A 20,939-nucleotide genomic window follows, 5' to 3' on the forward strand; every position below is an offset into this window, starting at 1 on the left:
CATGAATCCAAATAACTTGCTCCTCTAGACCATGGGTGTCAGGTGTTCTGTTCCAGTAACGGGAAAGTGACAGAGATACGGATGGAAAGAGTTGCCCTTGGGCGGTGTAGTGCACAGCCTGTACAACCCAGACCTGGCATTCTTCGATGTAACTCACTGCAAATTTGTTAATGAAGAACCAGGAAGTCTGATTCCTAACTCTCCCTGTGCCTCAGTTTCCTCCTCCATAGGAAGACTAAATGATGCCAGACACTCCCTTCAGCCGTGAAGTCCTGTGATTCTACAGTACCCAACTCCTCCTTTTCAAGGTTGTTCATTATCCAGAGGATGAGAGGGAAGAAGCAGCATGTTGGGGGGGGCATCATAGGGGATGGTGTGGGCCTCACACTGAGTCTGTGGCTTAGGAATGCCAAACACTGGCCCAGGGGCCACCAGCAAAGGTCTTTTCAGCCACTGCTGGCATCCCTAGTGCAGTGGCTCCTGCCCCACAGCGTGCCCAAGTCCACAGCTCCTGGTTGCACAAGCCCAGGTGGGGCTGGCATCTCTTTTGCTCTACTTTTCAACTCAGGCAGAGCAGCTAGTGCCCCTGCCTGGACTTGGGCAGGTAGATGGACCCAGCCAACCCCACCTGCGTCTACACTGCAGTCACAGCAGCACACGTGCAGAGCTGGGGAGTCCACAGGCATCTGGATGAGCTCCTCATCACTCTGTGGCTCCTGCTGGCTCTGCCCAGGGCAGGTTCTCCAGAGAGCTTGAAAGTCCAGGTTGAGCTTTGAGCTCAATTCCCAAGCCTACAATCGGCACAGTACCTAGTCTGTCCTGTACCTCTGCAGCAAACCTTTCCACAAGCAGCTGGGTCAGTTCTCAAAGCTCCCAGGGCCCATTTCTGAGGCCCTCTGCATCTCCCTTCAGCACATGGTTGTGTGTGACACAACAGAAGGTGTCATGCTCAACCTGGGGCAATTCTTGAGGGAAGATGTGTCTACTTTGGCAGGATTCCAGAACACTTTCTCAGGCACTTTGCCAGAGAAAAAGAGCCAAGCATCTATGTGAGGTATAGCCCTGAAAACTTCATCTGCAGCCAGTTAGGTGCCACCTGCCTGTCATCTGGGTACCTGGAAGGCTGGGGCAGAAGGATCAATACAAGTACACATGAATACAAGGACAGCTTGGACTACGTAGTGAGACCTTGACTCAAGAAATGACAAAAAATCATGTTTGCACCAAATATAGCATTTGTATATGCCGTTTTCACATAGAAAATCTACTCTGGCCCAACATGCATCATAAATAAGGCTCAAGGAGAGAAAGACCCATGTACCATACCACCATGCCCTGCACGCCAGCATCCCTGGATCATGTGTAATAGGTAGAAGGACATACCTCTCGGCTTCAGGCTCCGTGCTCTGCACCCTGCTGTCAAAAGCACTGAAGCTGCTCATGTCCACGTAGCCATCATTCTCGTTGGCGGCAGACAGAGCCCGGCTCTGCTCCTCGAAGAGCTTGGTGAATGTGCCAGGCCTGGCCGGCCTTCGAGGTGGAAGCTGAATGTTCTCATAGTCGGAGCTCAGGGCAGGGATGTTCTCATAGTCGGACGTGTCAGCATTGGGGAAGGAGATGGAGCGTGGCTTGGTCAGTGGCAGTGGCAGGAAAGGTGGCCGTGAGCGGTCTTCAAAGGACTCCACCCTGGAGACTGTCCTACTGAAGGGGACACCCCTCCTCCTGCCATCCTTGGAGAAGAGCAGCGAAGCGGGAGACTCAGGAGCCCTCGGCTTCCCGACCTGGGCCCTGAGCTGCGGGGAGCTGCCTAGGCTCCGCCGGTCCCCATCCAGGAGGCGGCAGGGCCCATGGTAGCTGGACTCAGATGAGGACCGGGAGGAGGCCAGGCCAGTGTCCACATGCGCCTTGCTGTCTGTCTTCCTCCGGAAGGTCAGTGCCAGGAAGCGCTTAAAGGATGACTTCTTCTTCTTGGTGGTCTTGTCTGGGGCCTCACTGTCCAGCAGCAGCGATGGGAAGCTCTTGGTGACTGGCCTCTTGGTGACACAGGCCAGGTCGAATGGTGGTGGGATGTCCACCAGTGAGCAGGGCGTCGAAGTGCCACTGGATGGCAGGTGCTTGCTCTGGGAAAAGCTGCCAGACGAGCCGATCACACAGGGCAGCGACAGGTTGTCTTCTTTCCTCTTCATGCGGTGCAGGTCCAGGCCAGTGCCCTGGGGTTCCCGGTTTGCAACTCCCGGTGGCTCACGGCCCTCCACGGAGAAGGAGCGTGGATGCAGGGCCCAGCCAGCCTCGAGGGGCAACACCGGCCTCCCTGCCTCCTTGGCGATGCCCACAGCCGAGGACCCAGCTTCAGGGCCAGACTCTTCAGGGACGGTCTCTGGGACACAGCCAGCTACCTTCCCAGAGTGGGGCCAGGCCCAGGGGACAACGTTCCTCTTGTCCCCAGGCACCAGGCCGCCCTCAGTGTCACAGGCTGTGTCTTCCTTTGACTCTGTCATGCAGGGGTCATTGCAAGCCACATCTGTGGTACCCTCATCCTCTGGTAGGACAACCACGTTAGGGACAGGGGGTGCCGCCCCAGCTTCAGCTTTCTTGTCACCTGCAGTCCCTGTGCTGGGCACATCCCATTTGGGGCCTGGTTCTGATTCCATGCTGCCTGCAAGCATGACAGGGGCACAGCTATCACCACAGAAGGAGGTGCTCTCACTGGGGAAGAGTTCATAGGCACTCCCCTCAAGGGCCACCACCAGGTCCTCCACACTGCTGCTCTCAAAAGGGATGATCTGGCAGCTTTCCTCAGGGGGCTCAGTTGGCATAAGGTCCTCAGCAGCTCCAGGGCCTCTCCCATCCTGGGTGTCCTTCCCATCGGGCTCAGATGGCTCATCCTGGTCAGGCTGTATGTCCATGCTCTGCTCTTGAGGACTGCCAAAGCACTCTGGGACTGGTACGGACTCCTGGGCACAGGGTGTCAACTCCTCACACCTGGGGGGCTCCATACACTTGAGGGACTCTTCATCCTCAGGGAGCTCCTCACACCTGGAGGGCTCCTCATACTCAAGGGGCTCTTTATGCTCAGGGGGCTCCTCACCCTCATATTCAGGGGTTTCCTCATCCTCACACGAAGGCTCCTTGCACTCGGGCTCCTCAAAAGAGGCGGGCTCCTCACTGGCCTTGCCTACCTCCTGTCCACTGTCTGGCTCTGAATGGCAATGGCCCTCCTCACCATCCTCTTCTACTTCTGTAGTGTCCCCAGGCAGCCCAGGCTCTTCACGGGGAACCTCGTGGGTCCAGGAGGCTTCATGCTGGCTGTCCTCTAGGTCACATGGGCCAGGTCTTCCCCCTGGCTCCTCCTCTTCCTCACCCACGGGAAGCAGCTCCCCTGTCCCTGAGCCATGGCTGCCATCCTCCTCCTCCTGCTCATCTTCAGGGCCTTCCTCTCCGGCAGGCAGTATCAGGTCCTGAGTGTCCCCTGCTTCCTCAATGCCTCCATCCACACAGGCTTCCTCCCCAGCGCTGCCCATGTCCTTGGCTGTATCCTCTTCTGGTGCAGCCCAGGGGCCCGTGAAAATGTCTTCATCTGTCTCGGATCCAGAGCATTCAGGGTTAGGGGAGTCCCTGGCCCCGCATGGCAGCTGGCCGTTGCTGCACTTGAAGAGCTGGTGGTTCACGTGTGCCCCAGGTCTGCACCCTGCAGGGCCTGCCAGCCTGGGCTTTGGTGCCAGGGGTGGCTTAGGGCCCCGGGACATAGGGCTGGGGCTGTGCGGACCCTCAGCCCTGGGAGAGGCAGGGAACTTGAAAGCAGTTGTCTTAGGCTTGGGAGCAACAGGAGGCTTGGGGGAATCTGCAGAGAACAGAAAAAGAGATACCTAATGAGCCCGATCTCCACTCAGAGTCCCTGCTGCCAGTTTTGGCTATGCTGAACCCTACGACCCATCATTCACATTTTGTCTCAAGCTTAGTGTTATAGTTTGTGTCTGGATGTCCCCCCAAAACCTCATGCAGTCATTGGAGGGATGCTTTTCAGAGGCAGGTGAATCTAATTTGTCACTGATTCACTGTCTAGTGCTGGGATTATGGGTATGAGTGCTACACCCACCTTAGTGTGGGTAGCCTTAATACAATATAAGGCACAGAAAGTGTCTTCTCTCTCCTATACTTCTGCTCTCTTGTGCCTTTTTGCTCTTGCTGCTTTTGCTGTCTTCTACTGTCATAATCTGCCATGTCACCCTATCTTGGAGCCAGATGAGTATGGACTGAAACCTCCTTAAGCTATGAACTAAACAAACCTTTCTTCCCTTAATTTTGGGCATTGGGTATTTTCTCTCAGCAACAAGAGAAAAGTAATCAAGATACTTAGCTTCTCCTAACTCCTAAAGTCATTCAACAAACCAAGTGTGCAGACGTAGTGTCCCATCCCAGTTGGCTGGTAAAAACCAAGAGGTGAAACTTGCTCCTCCACAGAGCCTAATTAACACAGTCTGAGACCTGAGACCACCCCTGTAGCCCTTGATAGTAGAGATCTGTCACTGCCTTTGCAGTCACAGATACCCATGACAGCTCATCCAGTGTGGGTATATGTCCCTGCAAGTGGAGATGGGGTAGAGACCAGTCCTGTGGGGCCACACCTGGGGATCTTAAGCTTCCAGGCCAGTGTCCCCTAACACACCTGCATTTATGGCACAAGCATGCAGCTATTCTGGAAGAGAGAAGTGGCAACAGTCAACGTGGAAAGGCCCAAGATGCCCCTTCCCGGTGGGTCATGAATCACAGCAGAGGAGAGGATGGAGTGCAGGTGACACCCAGCGTTGTGACTGGAGGCTCTAGGAGTGGGAAGGGTCCTCACCTCAGCCTCCCAGTGCTGAGATGACAGGGGAAAACTGTGCACACCTGACTCAACTTAGTATTTTTTGCTTTATGATGGTGCAAAAACATACACATATCCATTCTGTTTTGCACTCTGGTGTGGAATTCTATGCTATGTTCCACGCTTTATTTTAGAAATGGGTTTCATGTTAGGTGATTTTGCCCAGACGTATGGGAATGGGGATTTTTTGAGCATGTTCCAGGGCTGGGCTCTGCAGGTCAGGCATGTGAAGTGCCTTCTTGACATGTGGTATTTCAAGCTCTCAATGAGTTTACAGGGCTCTCACCTTTTGGAGTTGAGAGGTGCCTATCATCTGCACCCACACTGATTAATGAGGCATTTCATGGCCCTTGGTTAGGACATTAGCAGCACGTCCCGCTTGGACTGGCCATTTGCCAGGGACTCCAGCAATACTGGTCAGCCTGTGGGGCCTGACAGCAGGGAGAAGGAGCGACCCAGCTCTGAAGACACTGAAGCAAAGATGAGCGGACTTCTAGCTGCCTGATACCTGCCATGGGAGCGGGCCCAGGCCTGTCTACATCCAGATGTCAGCCAGGAGTCTGCACGAGAGTCGAGCCCATCCAGCTCTGTCTCCATGTCAGTCAAAATAACATCTGTGCAGCATCATGAACATTTGGAGTTTGAGGAAGGTGCCTTATGTGGAGGAGCAGAGTAGGCCTTAGGGGGCTGAGCCACTTTATTGGACGCTATGGACCTGAGCTTTGATTTCCCCATCGGTATAATGAGCGCAATACGGCAGTTCCCTGCCACTGTTTGTTATGCAGATAAAAGGGCACATATTAAAGGTGCCAACCAGGTGTGGTAACACATGCCTGTGATCCCAGCATTCAGGAGGCTGAGGCAGGAGGATCACTGTGAAGGCAAGGCCAGTCTGGGTACATAGTGAGACCCTAACTCAGAAGTAAATAAATGAAGATGCTGAACCAGAGATGCTCAGAGAAGACCAGCTCATCAATGAACAGGTAGTAACTTCTGCCACTCCAAAAAGCTGCCTCTGTCTACACTATCACTCAGCACACAGAAACACCACCGCTCTGAAGCCCCATTGCCCACACTGGATGGGCAGTAGAGGCTGTGAGATTATTCTCAGGGCTGCGGACCCTCATTCCTCACCTTCACAGGTGGTGTTTCACACGGGCATCACAGGATATGGCCAAGGAACCAACGGGACATGAAAAATGACCATCACCCATCTGCTCAGCACCCCTCTGCCCATCCTTCATAGTCAAGTGACCAATCTGGGCACTGTCAGGGGACAGCGGGTGTCCAGGCAGATCCTTCAGGAATGCAAGGACTACAGCAGTTGATGTCCACCACATCCAGTTCTAGATCCCAGAGGTCAAGGGAAACAGAGGTGGGAAGACCGGTGGGGGGTGGTTAGGGGCAGCATGGGGTCACACAGGTTTGGATTAGGATCCCTGCTTCCTGGCCCAATTGCAATCCTCTTCCATCTCTCTGTCCTAGACACCTCCTCTATGTACAGACTCATCCTGCTGTCTAGTGAGGCAGACAAGGAACAGACCAGAGAAGCCAGAATGGACAGCAAGGAGAAGCATATGGCCAGGTCCACGGCTCAGGGCACCTAAAGGCTGCAGAGCAAGTAACTGATCTGACACGTTTCCCCTCAGTTTCCTTCAGCCCAACGCCAGTGAAAAAAGTGCAGATCAACGTACGCTTGTAACCTATGGGAGGATGAGGCAGGAGGATTGCCAGGAGTTCAAGGCTAGCCTGGGCTGCCCAGTGAACTCAAGTCCAGCCTGGACGACATAGAGAAACCCTGTCTCAAACACCTCCCCCACCAAAAAGAAAAGGAAAGAAAAGAAACAAAGAAATACAGATTGATCTCCTACTATGTACCAGACCCTCCCCAGGGCTCCCTGGGTTATCAAGGTGAAATCAAGATCTTGCGGGAAGGCCATGTGGTTGGTCAATCACTATCATGCCAGATGATGAGGGGCTTGGAAGGGACAGGGTGTGACTGTCAACAGCGTGATTGGGAAGACCTCACTTAGAGGGGACTGGTGGAAGGTGAGAGTGAGGAAAGCCAGGACACCGAGCATCCAAGGGGGCTGAGACCAGCAAGGAGGGAGGAATGGGGTTTGGAGAGTGCGAGTGGGAACCCCAGAATGATGCAGCATGGGAAGCTCAAACAGGACTTTGGCTATACCCCAAAATCACTACATAGTGAGCAAGGAGGCAAGGGCTGTCACATGAGCCCTAGGAAGTGACAGGGCTACGACCAGGTGGGGGATGGAGGACACTGACAAGGTGACTTTGGGTATAGGGCACATGGGACAGCCACTGGCCCGAGTTGAAGGAGCAAATGGCAGTGGCCCTGGATTCTGGCCCAATGTGCACCCAGGGCTGGATCAGCACAGCCCACACTTATGGAGAAGACAGACAGTGGGGAAGGGAGCCGGCAGCCCTGGCTCAGGTACAGGAAAAACAGAGAGAAAGCAGGTAACTGCTTCCAGCCCTGCTCCTCTCAGCCACCCCAGAAGGAACCAGACTGATGAAAAAGGAGTCTCCAAATGTCAGAGGCTGGGCAGTGTCCCCAGGGTTGGGGGATGCCACATGCAGAGGCCCTCAAGCCCATTAGCTAGGCCTCAGGGGCCAGTGGTGACAGCCACACAGGATTCAGCTTAGCCCAACAGCGCAGGGCTAGGACCCTGTGCTCTGTGGAACTTTGGTTGTGGTGTATGCTTCTTTCCTCACCGAGGTTGCCACGCGTACTCTAAGTGTCTACATCCAGAACTTCCTGGCAACGTGCTACACGTGGGGTGACTCAGACGGCAGCACCCTTCAACCCCAGGAGCTCTGGTGGTGAGAGGAAGACCTTTCTAATGGCCCCTGGTGAGAGACAGCGTCCTGCCTGCTCTCTACCACTGTCCCTACTTTAATTAGATGGCTGTCACTCACACATTTCTTCACTGCTCCAAAAGCTCATCAGATAGAGTTTTGGGGATCCCTGGACTGGGAGTCCGGAGTCTTAAGTGTTCCTCCTGGCTCTGTCTTTGGCTGGAGTGTGTCCTCGAGCAAGTCCCTTCCCTCTCAGAACCTCAGTCTCCCTATCTGCAGCATGACGGGTCACATAGTCGGCTCTGCAGTGGCTGACGACACCCTTTAGACTCTCAGGTCTTCTCGAGACGTCCTGAGTCTTTCAGCTGCTGCTCACAGCGTGCCCACACCCCACTCTGCCATCCATACGCCACACAAGTAATCATCTTCCAGTTTCACCTGCCACTCCCAGCACGTGGGGGACAGCGCCTGGTGACTCCCACAACCCACGATGGGGCACTGTGGGGAAGCAGGTGAGCAGCATGGCAAGCCCGGTTGACTCAGCAGGGCCCAGGCACTGAGCCTGCCTGCCACATGCTGGCTATGTGATCCAGGCACCTCACGCTGCCTGTGGGAGCCTCAGTGTCCTTTTTGGTGAAATACACGCAATGCTCCCTTTTTCACAGAAGCAATGAAAAGTCCAGAGGAAATAGACAGCAAATGCCTAACAACGTCAACTAGCCAGTATTTCCTGTGTGCCTACTATGCACTCTGGCCTGTCGCACACACTCCTGGGCCACCAAACATAAAAACAGTATTACAGAGTGGTGCACACCTTGGGAAGCTGAAGCAGGAGGATCATGGTGAGTTTGAGGCCAGCCTGGGCTACATAGTGAGTTCAAGGCCAGTCTGAACTATATAGCGAGATCCTCTCTTTAAAAAACAAACAAGCAAACATAATAAAAAACAGGTGTAGAATGGCACAGTGACAGTCCTCACCTCCCCATCTGTTATGGCTTGTATCTAGATGTCCCCCCAAACCCTCATGTGGTCATAAATGGAGCTTTTGGCAGGGGGCTGAATCCACAGTATGTGATGTTGGACTCAAGGATGCCTGATTACTGAATCTGTCCTCTAATGGATTTAGCATAGCTTTGGAAGATTCAGGGTGCCCCACCCTGAGTATGAGCACTACTTTCTCTAAGCAAGAGTAGCCTGGATAAAATATAAGGCACAGAAAGAGAGCCTGTCACTTGCCACTTGTAGCTTCCTACTCGATGCCTTCTGCCTGCCTGCCCTGCAATGCTCTTCTGCCGTGCCACCCTGCTTTGCAGGCAGCCAACTATGAACTGAACCCTCTACACACTGTGAGCCAAATAACCTCTCTGCCTTTAACTTGGGATGTCGAGTATTTTGTTTCAGCAATGAGAAAACTAACGAAGGCACCATCTGACTGCACCCCAATGAGTGGATGTTAACAGGACACTTGGTAGCAGCACCTAATGGGCTTCTAGGATCAGATAAATCCTGGCTTGCTGCTGGTGATGGGCACAGGCCTAGGCACCCAGAGTGCATCCTGCTGCTTTGTCATGAGAGCTCACTGACAGGGATCCTCATTTTTCAGATAAAAAAAAAAAAAAAAAAAAAAACAAAACCTGAGGCACAGCAGTTAGGCAACATGCTCAAAGTCTTGTACCTGTTTGCACGGTGGCTCGGAGACTCACACCATGGAGTCTGCAAACCACTGAATCGCACCACCAGAAAGTTTGGGGCATGGCACCCATAAGTCTTAAAAAGGAGTCTGGCTTGTGCTGGGGCCAAATGCAGGACCCTGTACCCTTGAGCCTGATGCGTGAGGCTGCCTGGAACTAAACCTGCCAGGACCCCAGGACTCCCTGGTCCCAGGTCTTGCAGGCCAAGCCACAGGCAGGAAGCCCTGGGAGCGCAAAAAGGCTCGCCATTGTTATCAGGCGGTTATATTAGAAGCAAAGGCTCCTGGGCTGTCTAGGCAGTGCCACAAGGCAGGAGACAACCTTCCCTGAGCAGGGCTGGCGAGTGCTGAGACCCTGGTCCACAAAGGGGCACCTTATTGCTGCCCCACCCATGACCCACACACCCGACCCCCAGTCTACACCAGGCTGGGCACTCATCCTTTGTCAGATTTCTAGCCCCAGAGTCCTGCTTCGCCTCCCCCTGAGACAATGACTTGTTTTCACTAAAACAAATTCTAAAAAGAAAACACCCACCACACACACACACACACACACACACACACACACACACACACACAGGGCCCAGCAGGATATGGTCCCAGGACAGCCAAGATGGTGGTTTCCTGTCTCTTTCGGGATGTGTTTGGAGGGTGACCCTGGAGTCGAGGAGGCACTAAATTCCAGGAGAAAATGACACGATGGGGACGGCGCTGGCGGTTGCCCCGCACACTGCCAGCTAAGGGAACTTTCTAGCCCCTGGCGCTGGGGTGAGGGACAGGGGCAGGGGCAGGGCGGTTCCCAGAGCCTCACTTTCTAAGTCGTCTACACTGCACTCCTGGGGGGCCAGACTGCTCGGCGCACCCCGATTCCAAGAACCGCACCCCAATTCCGGGAATCGCGCTGGCCTGCGAGGTGGATGCACTCTTACAGTAAGGACATGGTGTCCCCTGGACATCCGAGCTCTGTGCGGGATCCGGGTGTGAGATCCCCGTGCGCGACAGGGGCGTGAGCGGGAGTACCCTGGGGCTTTTATGCCCACCCAATGCTCAGACCTTGGATCCTGGAGCTGGGAGCGAAAGGGTAGGAAAGCCTCGGGGACCCCAGGGTACGACGGGGTGAGGGAGGGGCGCGCCTGGGACCTCGTCTCAGCCCTGGGGATGCCCCACCCAGCAGGTGGGGACCCGGACCGATCGTGCTGTCCCTACCTGCGCCGTTCATCTTCCTGCCGCTGCAGCCGCGACCCTGGTGAGCAGGGGTCCTAGTGAGTCCAGCACCGCCCTCTCGCCCCGCCCCACCCTGAGCGCGTGGACCCGGCAGGCGGTGGAGACGCGGGGCGGGGCGGGGCGGGGCAGGGCAGCCCGGGGCGGGGCGATGTGGGTGGAGGGGGTCGGGAGGGGAGCCCCGGGTAGATGTAGAAGGGGGTTGGGCGGGGGGCGGCGTGCTGGAGACTCAGGACTCAGGAGGGGTGTGTGTGGTAGAGACCCGGGCGGATCCTCCCGCCTGAGTGCACACCCCCTCCCCGACTTTTCCTCCTGGCAGGGTTTTTTGGTTTTTCTCTTACTCTTGCACCCTCAGGATTGGAGCAGGTGAGGGTGACTGCGTCCTGTGTGCATTGGAAGAGATCTGGCCCTTGGGGACCTCGGAGCCTGGAGGACTTGGCAAGAATGCGGGGACCTTCTGGTCCACTGGCCCAGTATCTCCAGTCCCTGACTGGGTAGATATACTCCTGCAGTAAGGACATAATATCCACCCTGGCTAAGGCTCTCCCTGGTCCTGTGCAGGGTGGAGGGTGCTGGGCACACAGGAGCAGCAGGCTGGTGCCAGCCCCAGGGAGCAGACCCAAGAGACAGAGCCATTCGCAGATTCTGGTCCTGACAGAAACCTGGTGAAGGAAGCTGTCGCTGGGCAGTGACACTGGGCACTGGACCAGTCCTCAGGTAGGGCCAGGTGCTGGGCGCCACTGTGACTCACATCAGACACCTGTCCTCAAGGAGCCCAGGCATAGTCCTGCCAGGATGACAGACCCAGAGGAGAGGCTACCCAGGTGAGGGGTGCAAAGGAAGGTGTTGGAAGAGCCTGAGGATTCTGGTGCAATCAATCCAAGGTGCACCTCAGTTTCTCCAACTGTAATGTCACTGTAAATTTGATCCCTTCTGGTGACCTCTCCAGCTTGAAGCCACTTCAGAGTCACCATCCTCCAGCTTTTTGTGAAGGATTATGTGTGGCTCTGGAGTAAAAGAATAATCTGTGGCTGGGTCTTGTGTTAGGTAGCCTCTTAGCTTTGTGGTCCTGTTCACGTGCTGTGATAGGACTGACAGATGTGGTCTGGAGGGGAAGACAGGAGAAGTGGTACGGGGCAAAGGAGGCAGAGACAGTACTAGAAATGGGGGAGGTGGAGGGTATGGAGATGGTGGAGGTGAAGGATGTATTGTACTTGGTCCAGATAAAGAGCTGGAGGTCAAAGAAGTGATTGATGAGGTGGAGATGATAGACTTGGGAGAGGTGAAGGAGTTGGTGTGAGGAGACGGTGGAGGAGTGGAAGTGGTAGGGAGGGTACAGTTCAGTGACCCGATGGCCAAGGTGATGGAGGTGGTGCTGATGAAGATGGTGGTCATGGCAGAGTTGCTCCACACCGTGGAGGTGATAGTAGAATCGTGCCAGGTGATGGAGGTGGCGGTAATGGTGGGGCTGCACCAGGCGATGAAGATGGTTGGTAACAAAAAGAGTAGAAGTGGTTGAAGTGAAACAGAGGGAGGGAAGGAAGGAGGGAGAAAGAGAGAACAGGGTGATGGTGGGGAGGTGTCTGTGTTTGGATGTGGGCACAAATAGCTAAGTGTAGCAATTTAATGCAAAGAGTAATCTTTCTGGAAACAGTGAGCTTATGCCTGAGATTTAGGTGAACCCAGCCACCTGGGCCTCAGGCAGGGTGGTGAGGGTGGCTCAGGGGTTCCACTGGGGCTAAGCCACCAGTGAGTGGTGGAGACTAGGACGGGAGGAGGCCTGTGGCGGCGCGGCCCCTCCCCCACTGTGGAAGGTGGGATTTGAGGCCAGGGGAAGATGGCATGCAGGACCCTTGGCGAAGTGCAGGTCTGCACTTGCTAGGCTGAAGGATGTGCCAGTGCGAGGGATGGCGCTGGGTTGAGATTCTTGTTGCTTTGTTTTTCCTAAAATGGAGGTACAGCCCCTGCCCAGGACACAGTTCCAGAGGTGCCGGCATGTGACCTGAGTCTCTGGCGGCTTTCCTCTCACTTCAGTCCCCTGACTCCTATCAAGTGCTGACTTAATGCTCACTGGTTACAAGAGCACATAGTCAGTGCTCAATAAACACTGCAATCTGAGCTCTCCAGCACCCAGGATCCATGCTCTCGCAGTCCAAGGAGGAGGTTGAAAAGGCACACTTGTCAGGCACTGGCCCACACCATGGGCAGAGCAGGCACTGTGTGGGAGCCCAGTGGAACAGTGGGCCTGGCCAGGTGGTTCTCTGTCCTGCTGGGAAGGAGGTGACCAAATTAAGCTCTTTTCCCTCAAAGACAGAGCCCTCCTCCCTTAGTGTCTTTCTCTCCAACAGGTCCTGTGTTTCTGTGTTTCTGTTCTGTGAGGACTGCTTTCCATCACTGAGGACACATCAGGCTGTGACAAAGGAAATCCCAGCCCAAGAGTTACAGCTGTGGCACTGTCAGCCCCAGGCCAGTGCTGGCTTCCTGGGCTACACAGGGCTGGGGATTTCAGCAGAAGTGGGTGGTGGACCCTCAATTTATGCTCCTCTGAGCCCAGAGAGGAGTAGAAAGCTGTCTCTGGGGTCTCAGGACATCGTTGTACATGTCACCCTCTGTCTTCTCTGTGTTGGGGGTAAGAGATCACTTGAAATGGGGACAGATGAATGGGACACTTGTCTGCTGCACTCTGCTGTCCCTCAAGAGCTCATGGTGGTGTCAGAAATAGGGGCTGAGGGCCAGTGACTTACATGGCACCAGGTGGGGAGTGGGGCTGCGTGGAGCTCAGGCACTGGGCTTCCCAGGGAAGCAGCAAGGAAGGGACGAGCCTGAGGTGAGGCCTGGAGAAGCACAAGGTGGCACACGGGGGTGCCGAGAGAACTGTGCTGTGGGCAGGCCAGGAGCATGTATAAGAGAAACTGAGCCATTGGCCACTGGCCTGAGCGTGAACCTCGTCCTGCTGGGAATGGGAGCCGGGGGCTGTCTGTGGGGAGGGAATGGTGTGGTGACACCACTTGGTGAGAGGTCGGGTCAAGCTTAGAGGCAACCTATGAGGCAAAGGCAGAGGCAGAGCCATGGAAGATCAGGCCTGAACTTAGCCATGTATGCTGGAGGGCTTCCTGGAGGAGGCAGGCTTTGCTCGTTGACCTTTCAGAGCTGGCTAGGCTGTAGGCTGGGTGGGTGGAAAGGGGCCCATGGGCCGGGGTGGGAGGGCAAGGATGGTGGGCAGGGCCTCCACTGGCTCCCCAAGGAAGGGTGGGGGCCTGGGCAGGGCCGCCTGGTTATCATTGGGTGGGGTCAAGGTCTAGGAGGAAGCGGCCACCCTCTTCCGCCAGGCACTTTTCCCTCGCCCGTCGGGCTGGTGGCCGCTGGCCGCACCCGAGGCCAGCTCTCTTCGAGGCCCAGGCTGGTCCAACACACACCCAGCAGCAGGGGCCTGGCTGGCTTCCTGCCCTCTTGGGTGGGCGGGTGGTGGGAGGAAAACTGCCCTGAGCCTCCTCCAAAACAGGAAACTGCTCTCCTGCTTCCTGGAGGACAGGAACTATCCCCATGGCAACTGTGGGACAAAGGGGCTGCATTAACCCTTCCCAGGGCGGGCCTGGCTGGCGTGGCCACTGGCCAGCCTCTTCTGGTATGGCACTGGGCAGGTGACTTGCCCTGAGCTCCCCCCATTAGCTGAGTGAAACATGGAGAAGACTCTGGGCTGAGGGCTGGCCACACAGGAAGCCGAGGGCCACCATAGGACAGCTAGGCCTGGGGCCAGGCATCTGTCTCTGCGCCAGGGGAGCAAAGGTGTGCAAGGCACTGTGTGGGTACCCTGGAACATTGCTGGTCTGTTCCCCACAGCCTAGGCCTGGGGTACACAGACACTGACAAAACTCTGTCCCCAGGCAGACCTTATGGCCGAGAAGGCTGCAATCCTTGGGACAGCTAACGGAAGGAGTGAGGATAGGAGTGGGGTGGTAGGGGACTGCAGCCCCAGGCCACGGGGTGTGAGGCTCTGGGTTCAGGCTGGCCCTGCCTCCCTCCCAATATGCCCTGCTGGGCTTCGGTCAGCAGAGTCTCAGGACACGAGAGGTGTCTTTCTGGGGACCTCACCTGGTGTGAAACCTGCAAAGGCCAAACGCAGGGAGAGGCAGCCCTGGGCTGTGGTGATGGGGGCCAAGGAGCGGGAGGCCCTGTGCCTGATGCTGGATGCTGGCAGCCTCAGGAGCCCAACCTTCCCTTCACTAGTGATGCCCCGAGGCTGTGTTGGGGACACAGTCCCAGCTGGAGGCAGCAAGCACTACAGCTCTGTGTTGCTCTGAAAAGGGGACCTTTTCTGCTGTCCCTCCTGTGGCCCCTGGGTCCCCTCAGCGCCCGCCTCCACATTGCTTTGCCACTGTCTCTTCCCCAACCCTGGGTTTACCATACCAGCTTCTCCCTCTGCGAGCCTTAGAGCCTTGCTTCTTCCAGCCCCAGGGCCTTTGAGCCTACTATTCCAGCCCATGGCCAGACTGTCTTCCTTGCCACTACCGCTGAGTCCCTTTCCATGACACCCTCAACACCAAGCCTTAGACACTTGATGCATCTCTCCCTACCCACACACACCTAGAATACAGTGTAACATGTAAATGAAGCCTGGTGAGAGATTAGCACCAATAATCATAAGAGTGGCTGTGACAATATACTGCGGTAAAAGTTATCTAAAACATGCCTCAATTGTCTGTAATTTCCCACATAGTATTTTCAGACTGCATTGGCCATGGGCCTGTTGGTCTGAAGTAGAGCCTGCATTCCGTGGCCTAAGACCCCAACACCCCCAGAGCCCATCAACAGCAGCTGCTGTGACCTGCGCCAGGTGGTCACCAAACTTCCTCACCTTGCCATGGGACCCAAGGCGTCAGGGGAGTTAGCTGAGGACTGGATCCAAAGACTAACTGCTCACGCTGAGGCAGAGCCACTGTGTCTCTGGCTGTTGTGTGAGTTCTTCTGCAAGCCTGAGGGACAAAGACTCTGGCCTGGAGGTTGCTTTGGCAGAGGTTGTACATCTCAGGGGGCAGAAGGCTGAACAAAACCGTGCCACTTAAGGCCAATCAGTCCCAGGGTTCCCTCCAAAGGCAAATGCCCACAGGGGACCTAGGATCTCCCCCAGGCTTGCCCAGCTGGGGTTGGGTCTGAGGACCTTTGGACTCAACCTACAACAGGCAGGTTCCATCCCCAAGAACTGCTGGGCTGGTATGTGTGTTGACTACATCACTCCCATGTTATGGATGAGTAAACTGAGGCTCCAAGGGGTGCACTGCATGCCCCAAGGTTCCTGCCTTCTCTGATATCTCCCAGAGCCTCTGTACAACCAGGAATGAGAGGCTCAAGGTGAACTTGTGGGGTATCATGGTCAGCGCAGAGGTGTGGGGACCCGAGCTTCCCACCAGCAGAGTTGGGTTGGGTGAGATGAGGTGAGTCCTGGTAGAGCCTGGAGTCTTCCTTCAGAGAAATGGGGTCCAGGCTCATGGCCCTGTTAAAAGGAGGGGGCTGTGGGGAGGTCAGGAGTCTCAGTAGGGGCCATCAAGAGGGCCGAGAATGAGAACACTGGTGATCCCTTCCCCAGGTGCCTGGTGTCCTGCTGGGGGTTCCCAGGAAGAAGGCATGCAGGCTGGCTCTGCAGAGAGGTGGCAATGTCACCTTCCCAGGCACCAGGAGAATGGTAGCTTGAGACGGGAGCATTAATTTATTTTCCTGCTAGAGCCTGGTCTCTGCAGACCTTATTAATTAACTTAATGGTGCCTGTGCAGCCAGGCATGCACACAGAGAATGCTAAGGAAAGTGTGACCCCCGTCACAGCACTGTCCCTTGCTGTCCCCTTCCCACCAAGCCCAGCCACCCAGAGAAACGCATCCAGCTGGCCCACCCACCTCACTGCCATGGTGCTCCATCCCTCTAGAAAAGGTGGCCAGTGGCACCCAGCACATCCTGTGGGAGCAGCCTGCTCCTTGTCAGCTTAGGAGTCAGGGAGGAGGGCCAGGCACAAGGGCTACCAAGGCCAGCAGGAACCCCAATTGGCTTCCTACCATGTGAGCTGGGGATGGACAGAGCCTTGGACAGTCCTTCCCTCCTAGGCCATCCTCTCCCCTTGGAGGACAAACTGCAGCCTGCTTGGGGAGGCTTGATGCTACCATGAGGGTCATTGACATATCCGACCCAGTGCAGGCAGCAACCAGGAAGGTGTCCTCCAGCAGGAGAGGTTTGTGTCCCAGGCCAGATCGACCCAAAAGCCTAGAGGGATTTGCCTCCAGCTGTAGGCCCAGCCTCAACACCCCGTGCTCCACTGTGGACTGGCAGTGTCCCACCCCCAAAGTGGGAGCTGATAGTGGTGTCAAGTCTCTATTTTAATTAAGTAGTTAATTCATCTATTTTGAGGCAAGGTCTCATTCTGTAGCCCAGGCTTGCCTCCCACTCACAGTGATCCTTCTGCCTCAGCTTCCTGAGTGCTGGGATCATCTTTTCACAGACAAGGACACAGAAGCCCAGAGACTGGCTGCAGACCATGGCTGGTGATGGGGAAGATGGGATCCGGGTCTGCTGTGACTGCTCCTTCAGTCTCAACTCAGAGGTTTCCTGAGACAGAGACAGTTTGGCCTCCACAGTAGCATAGCAGCATTGGGCGGGAGCAGGGGCTGTCAGGTCCTGGGCACCCCAGATGGGCGCCCAGCCTCAGCACCCCGTGCTCCACTGTGTGGACTGGCAGTAGCCCCACAGCCTGGCTCCTCCCCAGCAGCCAGGGAACCCTGCTCACCAGCACCTTCTGGGGCCAGGGCTTCCGGACCAGACCCGTCTGTTTGGGTAGGGGCATCTGTGGTCTGGTTCTTCACCCAACTGAGAAACTTGGGGACCACATAGAGTAGAACAGCAGCGTGAGACTTTCCAGATGGTGTGAGCTGGGGACAGGAGAAGCCAGGTGCCCAGCATGTGGCCACAGTGTCACTGCACCAGTCCCAGTGCTGGTCCCAGCCCAGCACAAGGCGGGTGCTACACTGCATGGATGAAACAGCACGTGCGCTGCTACTCTGAGGTGGAGATGCAGATGGGTAAACTGAGGCTTGGGAAAGCTCCTGCAGCCAGAGGCTCCTAAAGCCCACGTCCTGTGTGTCTGCTGCACTTCCTCACCGACCCAGACCCAGCCTTCCTTTTCTTGACCCCAGCAAGGAGAGTGTTTACCTCAGCCAGAGTTTATTCTCCCAGTTTTCCAACTGTTGATCCCAAGCGTTCCACACATGTCCCGCGAAGAAAAACATGTTTTCCTCACTCGGCTCTCAACTTCCAAACAGCACCGCATGCTGAGGGCCTGGGCTCCGCTGAGGAAAGCGTGGGGTGACTTTCCCTTGGCCATTTGATGTTTTTCCATCGCACGGTCAGGGGACAACAAAACATGTTTTCCTTTTTCTCCAAAGGATTGGAACTTTCTGATTGACCACTCAGTCCTGAAACTTGAACTGTTCCCCCGCTATTGTCTTTGGGCAGATGAGACGTGTAGGTTCATGGAAAATAAAGGACTGTCGCTTGTTTTACTCAACCCAAACTGGCACTGTACTGGAGCCTTGATGCCCTTGGAATCCTGGACAGCCCCTCCAGTCCCCACACTCCTGTTGGTCTCAGTGCCACCTTGCAGATGCTTGGCTGAGGAGCCATCTGTGCAGCCAGAACTCGATGCCCAGACCCACAGACAGAAGCAGAGTACGACACGAGGGGATCAGACATCTTCCCAGTGTGTGTATCCATGTACTTTGGCCACTAGACCTTTCTGGTCCCTGAAGCCAGCAATGCAGCACGCTGGCCTCAGCCTGGACCCTGTTCCTTCTCCAGCCAGTTTGTCTCTCTCCGCACCAGACCCTGCCATAGCAGTGGTGACCCGCTGATGCCTGCACACGTGGTGGCCTCGTGACGCCCCTGGCGGAGAGTTTGGGTTATTCCCACGTTTTATGATTTCAACTGTGTTGTGTTGTCGTAGGAATGGAAAGCAATTCCAGCTGGAAGCTGGGTGCGCCGGGCTCCTAGGGCCTTGCAGATGTTGGCTCCAGATGTTGGATCCTTGATCTCACACAGTGCTTCCTGGAGGAGCTGCTACAAGGCCTGGAGAGGCTCAGCCTCTGGCCCCAGCCTTGCAGCTCCCCCGCAGATTCATGAAGCTGTGCTTATCCAAGCCCCTGTAGTGGGTGGGTGAGAGGGGCCAGAAGGAGGGGATAGAGAGAGGGAGCAAGGCCATTCATGTGCCCTCAGTTGGTTAGTGCCCAGGTCCCACGCCCCACTCTGGGAGGGCTGCTACTTCTTGCTCAACCTCAGTTTCCCTGCCTGCACTGACAGGAACAGCAGGCCTACTGTGCCGGTCGTTGCAAGCCCAAAAGAGACTTCTGGAGGCCCTGCCCCTTGCTCCTCTCTCTGGAGCCCGGAGGTACCTCATGGAGGACTACGTGCTTCACAGACATCTGGGCTTCTTGCTGGAGCTGCAAGGCCTACCCAGAGTGGGACCCTGAGGCCTGAGGGCAGGGCTGCTCAGGACAGCACCGGTGGGCTATCTCTCCAGGCTCCAGTTCAGGGGCTCCATATCTACTCTCCTTCATGGGCAGCCTGGGCTCCTCTCCCCCACCTGAGAAAGCCACCAGTGATGTCCCTTCCTGCTGCATGTGACAAGCCAGGCAGAGGGGCTTCTGCATGCAGAGCTTCTGGTGCCAAAGGCAGGATGGGTGCTGGCAGACTGAGGAGCTGTTGGGCTCTGCTTCCACTAACCCTGGTCCATTGACCCTTCAATGACTACCATGTGCTTCCAGCTGCCAGTCAGGGGTGTGAGGAGCTGCAGGGCCACCATGGAGAGGGGCTGCAGCTCCAGGAAGGGGCCTGGGGCAACTGGGCAACACCCATGGGGATGGGAGCCTGTGGGCCAGTAACAGGGACAACGTGCAACTAGTAAGGGACAGAGGGGCCCCCAGAGTCCTTTAGGCAAGGACAGTGATGTTACCAGCTGCCCCAGAATGCAGCTCTGAAATAGGTACAGATGGCACTGGTTTGCAGAAAGGCTGGTACATAGGCATGCAGCTGGGTCTAGTGCTTTGGTCTGGCTGTGAAGAGGGCCCTGTCCTTGACTGTGGCCTCAGGATCTGCAGCAGTGACTTCTGCAGGGTTTCTCAGACCCAAGGAGTCCAGGTCTGACCCCACCTGACCTGACTCAGCTCCCAGGGTCTCCAGTGCACACAAGATTCTGTGAATTGCTGGTCTGATATCCATGCCCAGCAAGTCACCTGGACACTGTGGGGTGGAGACCGTGGCTGCCTTGGGCCAGGCCCTGTACCTCACACCCCTGACCAAGCTTGCAAACTAACTGGTTCCTCCTGCAATTTCAACAAGCAGCACCATACACTGAACATGGAGGATGGGTGTAGGAGAGAAAGATGCAGGCAGCTGAGACAGGGAAAACTCTTATGGTACAATGAACACTGGCTTCTCTAGTGGGCGCAAACAGGGGTCTTGCCCTGGAATATCCCTTGGGAGGCCTGGGAAGCCCCATGGGAACCTGGCCCAGCTTGGTACTCAGTTGATTCCTGCTTCTGTGTGTTGTGGTGGTGTGGCAGGCCTATCTGTCACCTGTAATCCCAACACTTGAAAAGCTGAGGTAGGAGGATCATTGAAAGTTAAAGGCCAACCTGGGCTACACAGCGAGTTGAAGCCTGAACTACATAGTGAGACCAAAAACAACTGATAGAATTGGATTCCCGGTCAGGGAACCATATGATAGAATTTTGGCACAGCTGAAAAGATAAGAAGTATGAAATATAAATGACCTTTATTTTAAAAATGTGGGGAGAGAGACCCCCCCAACCGTCCAGGGTCTGGCATCGTCTCCAAGGGATATGTGGAGTGGGGGCATACATGTGGTACTTAGATTTGGGGTGGAGCCTAAGGGGCATTAGTGATGCACAGGTAGCCCATTGGTATTCATTTTGCACCACAGGTAAATTCCTAGGGGCGGGGAAAATAGAGCCCCTTGGTTCCGCCTCCCAACCTCCTCCCAGCTACAGTGTCCAGCCTTGGGCAAAAATCCTTTCAGTCCCGTCTTTTGTTTTTTTTTTTTTTTTTTTTTAATTGGTACCGGGGATTGAACTCACGACCGCTTGCTTGCAAGGCAGGTGCTTATGCCACTGAGCTAAATCCCAAGCCCAATTATTAGGAAAAAGGGTGAAGTTTTGCTTTCTTTTACTGCTTCTTGCTGGAAGGGGGCGCTGTACTGGGTTTTAGGAGAGTCGACAGGATGACCGTTGATGCCCATGTAGAAGCTAGTGCCAGGTGTTTTAGCCAGGACAACTTTATTATTGATGAATG

At 55.5% G+C, this 20,939-nt stretch overlaps 1 protein-coding gene and 1 long non-coding RNA gene across 3 annotated transcripts in view; one reads left to right on the plus strand and one right to left on the minus strand.

The window, feature by feature from the left end:
* Fgd5 (FYVE, RhoGEF and PH domain containing 5) overlaps positions 1-10,700 on the minus strand; it is a 62,363-nt gene extending 51,663 nt beyond the window's left edge. The window contains exons 1-2 of the mRNA XM_003463182.4: positions 10,581-10,700; positions 1,384-3,841 (exon numbers count right to left, since the gene is read on the minus strand). Coding sequence (XP_003463230.2) covers positions 1,384-3,841; positions 10,581-10,593 — 2,471 coding nt within the window. The 5' untranslated portion in view covers positions 10,594-10,700. The remainder of the gene's footprint in view (positions 1-1,383; positions 3,842-10,580) is intronic.
* On the plus strand, positions 9,965-18,141 carry LOC134473469 (uncharacterized). 2 transcript variants are annotated; one of them, XR_010043701.1, is made up of 4 exons: positions 9,965-10,455; positions 10,549-10,620; positions 10,915-11,089; positions 12,944-18,141. It is a non-coding gene; the product is annotated as an uncharacterized LOC134473469 (long non-coding RNA). The 2 variants fall into 2 exon arrangements; XR_010043700.1 differs by having other exon boundaries at positions 10,951-11,089.
* Positions 18,142-20,939: the final 2,798 nt, after the last annotated feature.

Source organism: Cavia porcellus, unplaced genomic scaffold, assembly GCF_034190915.1.
Source record: "Cavia porcellus strain 051 isolate PalLab524CR breed Dunkin Hartley unplaced genomic scaffold, mCavPor4.1 scaffold_27, whole genome shotgun sequence".
NCBI lineage: Eukaryota > Metazoa > Chordata > Mammalia > Rodentia > Caviidae > Cavia > Cavia porcellus.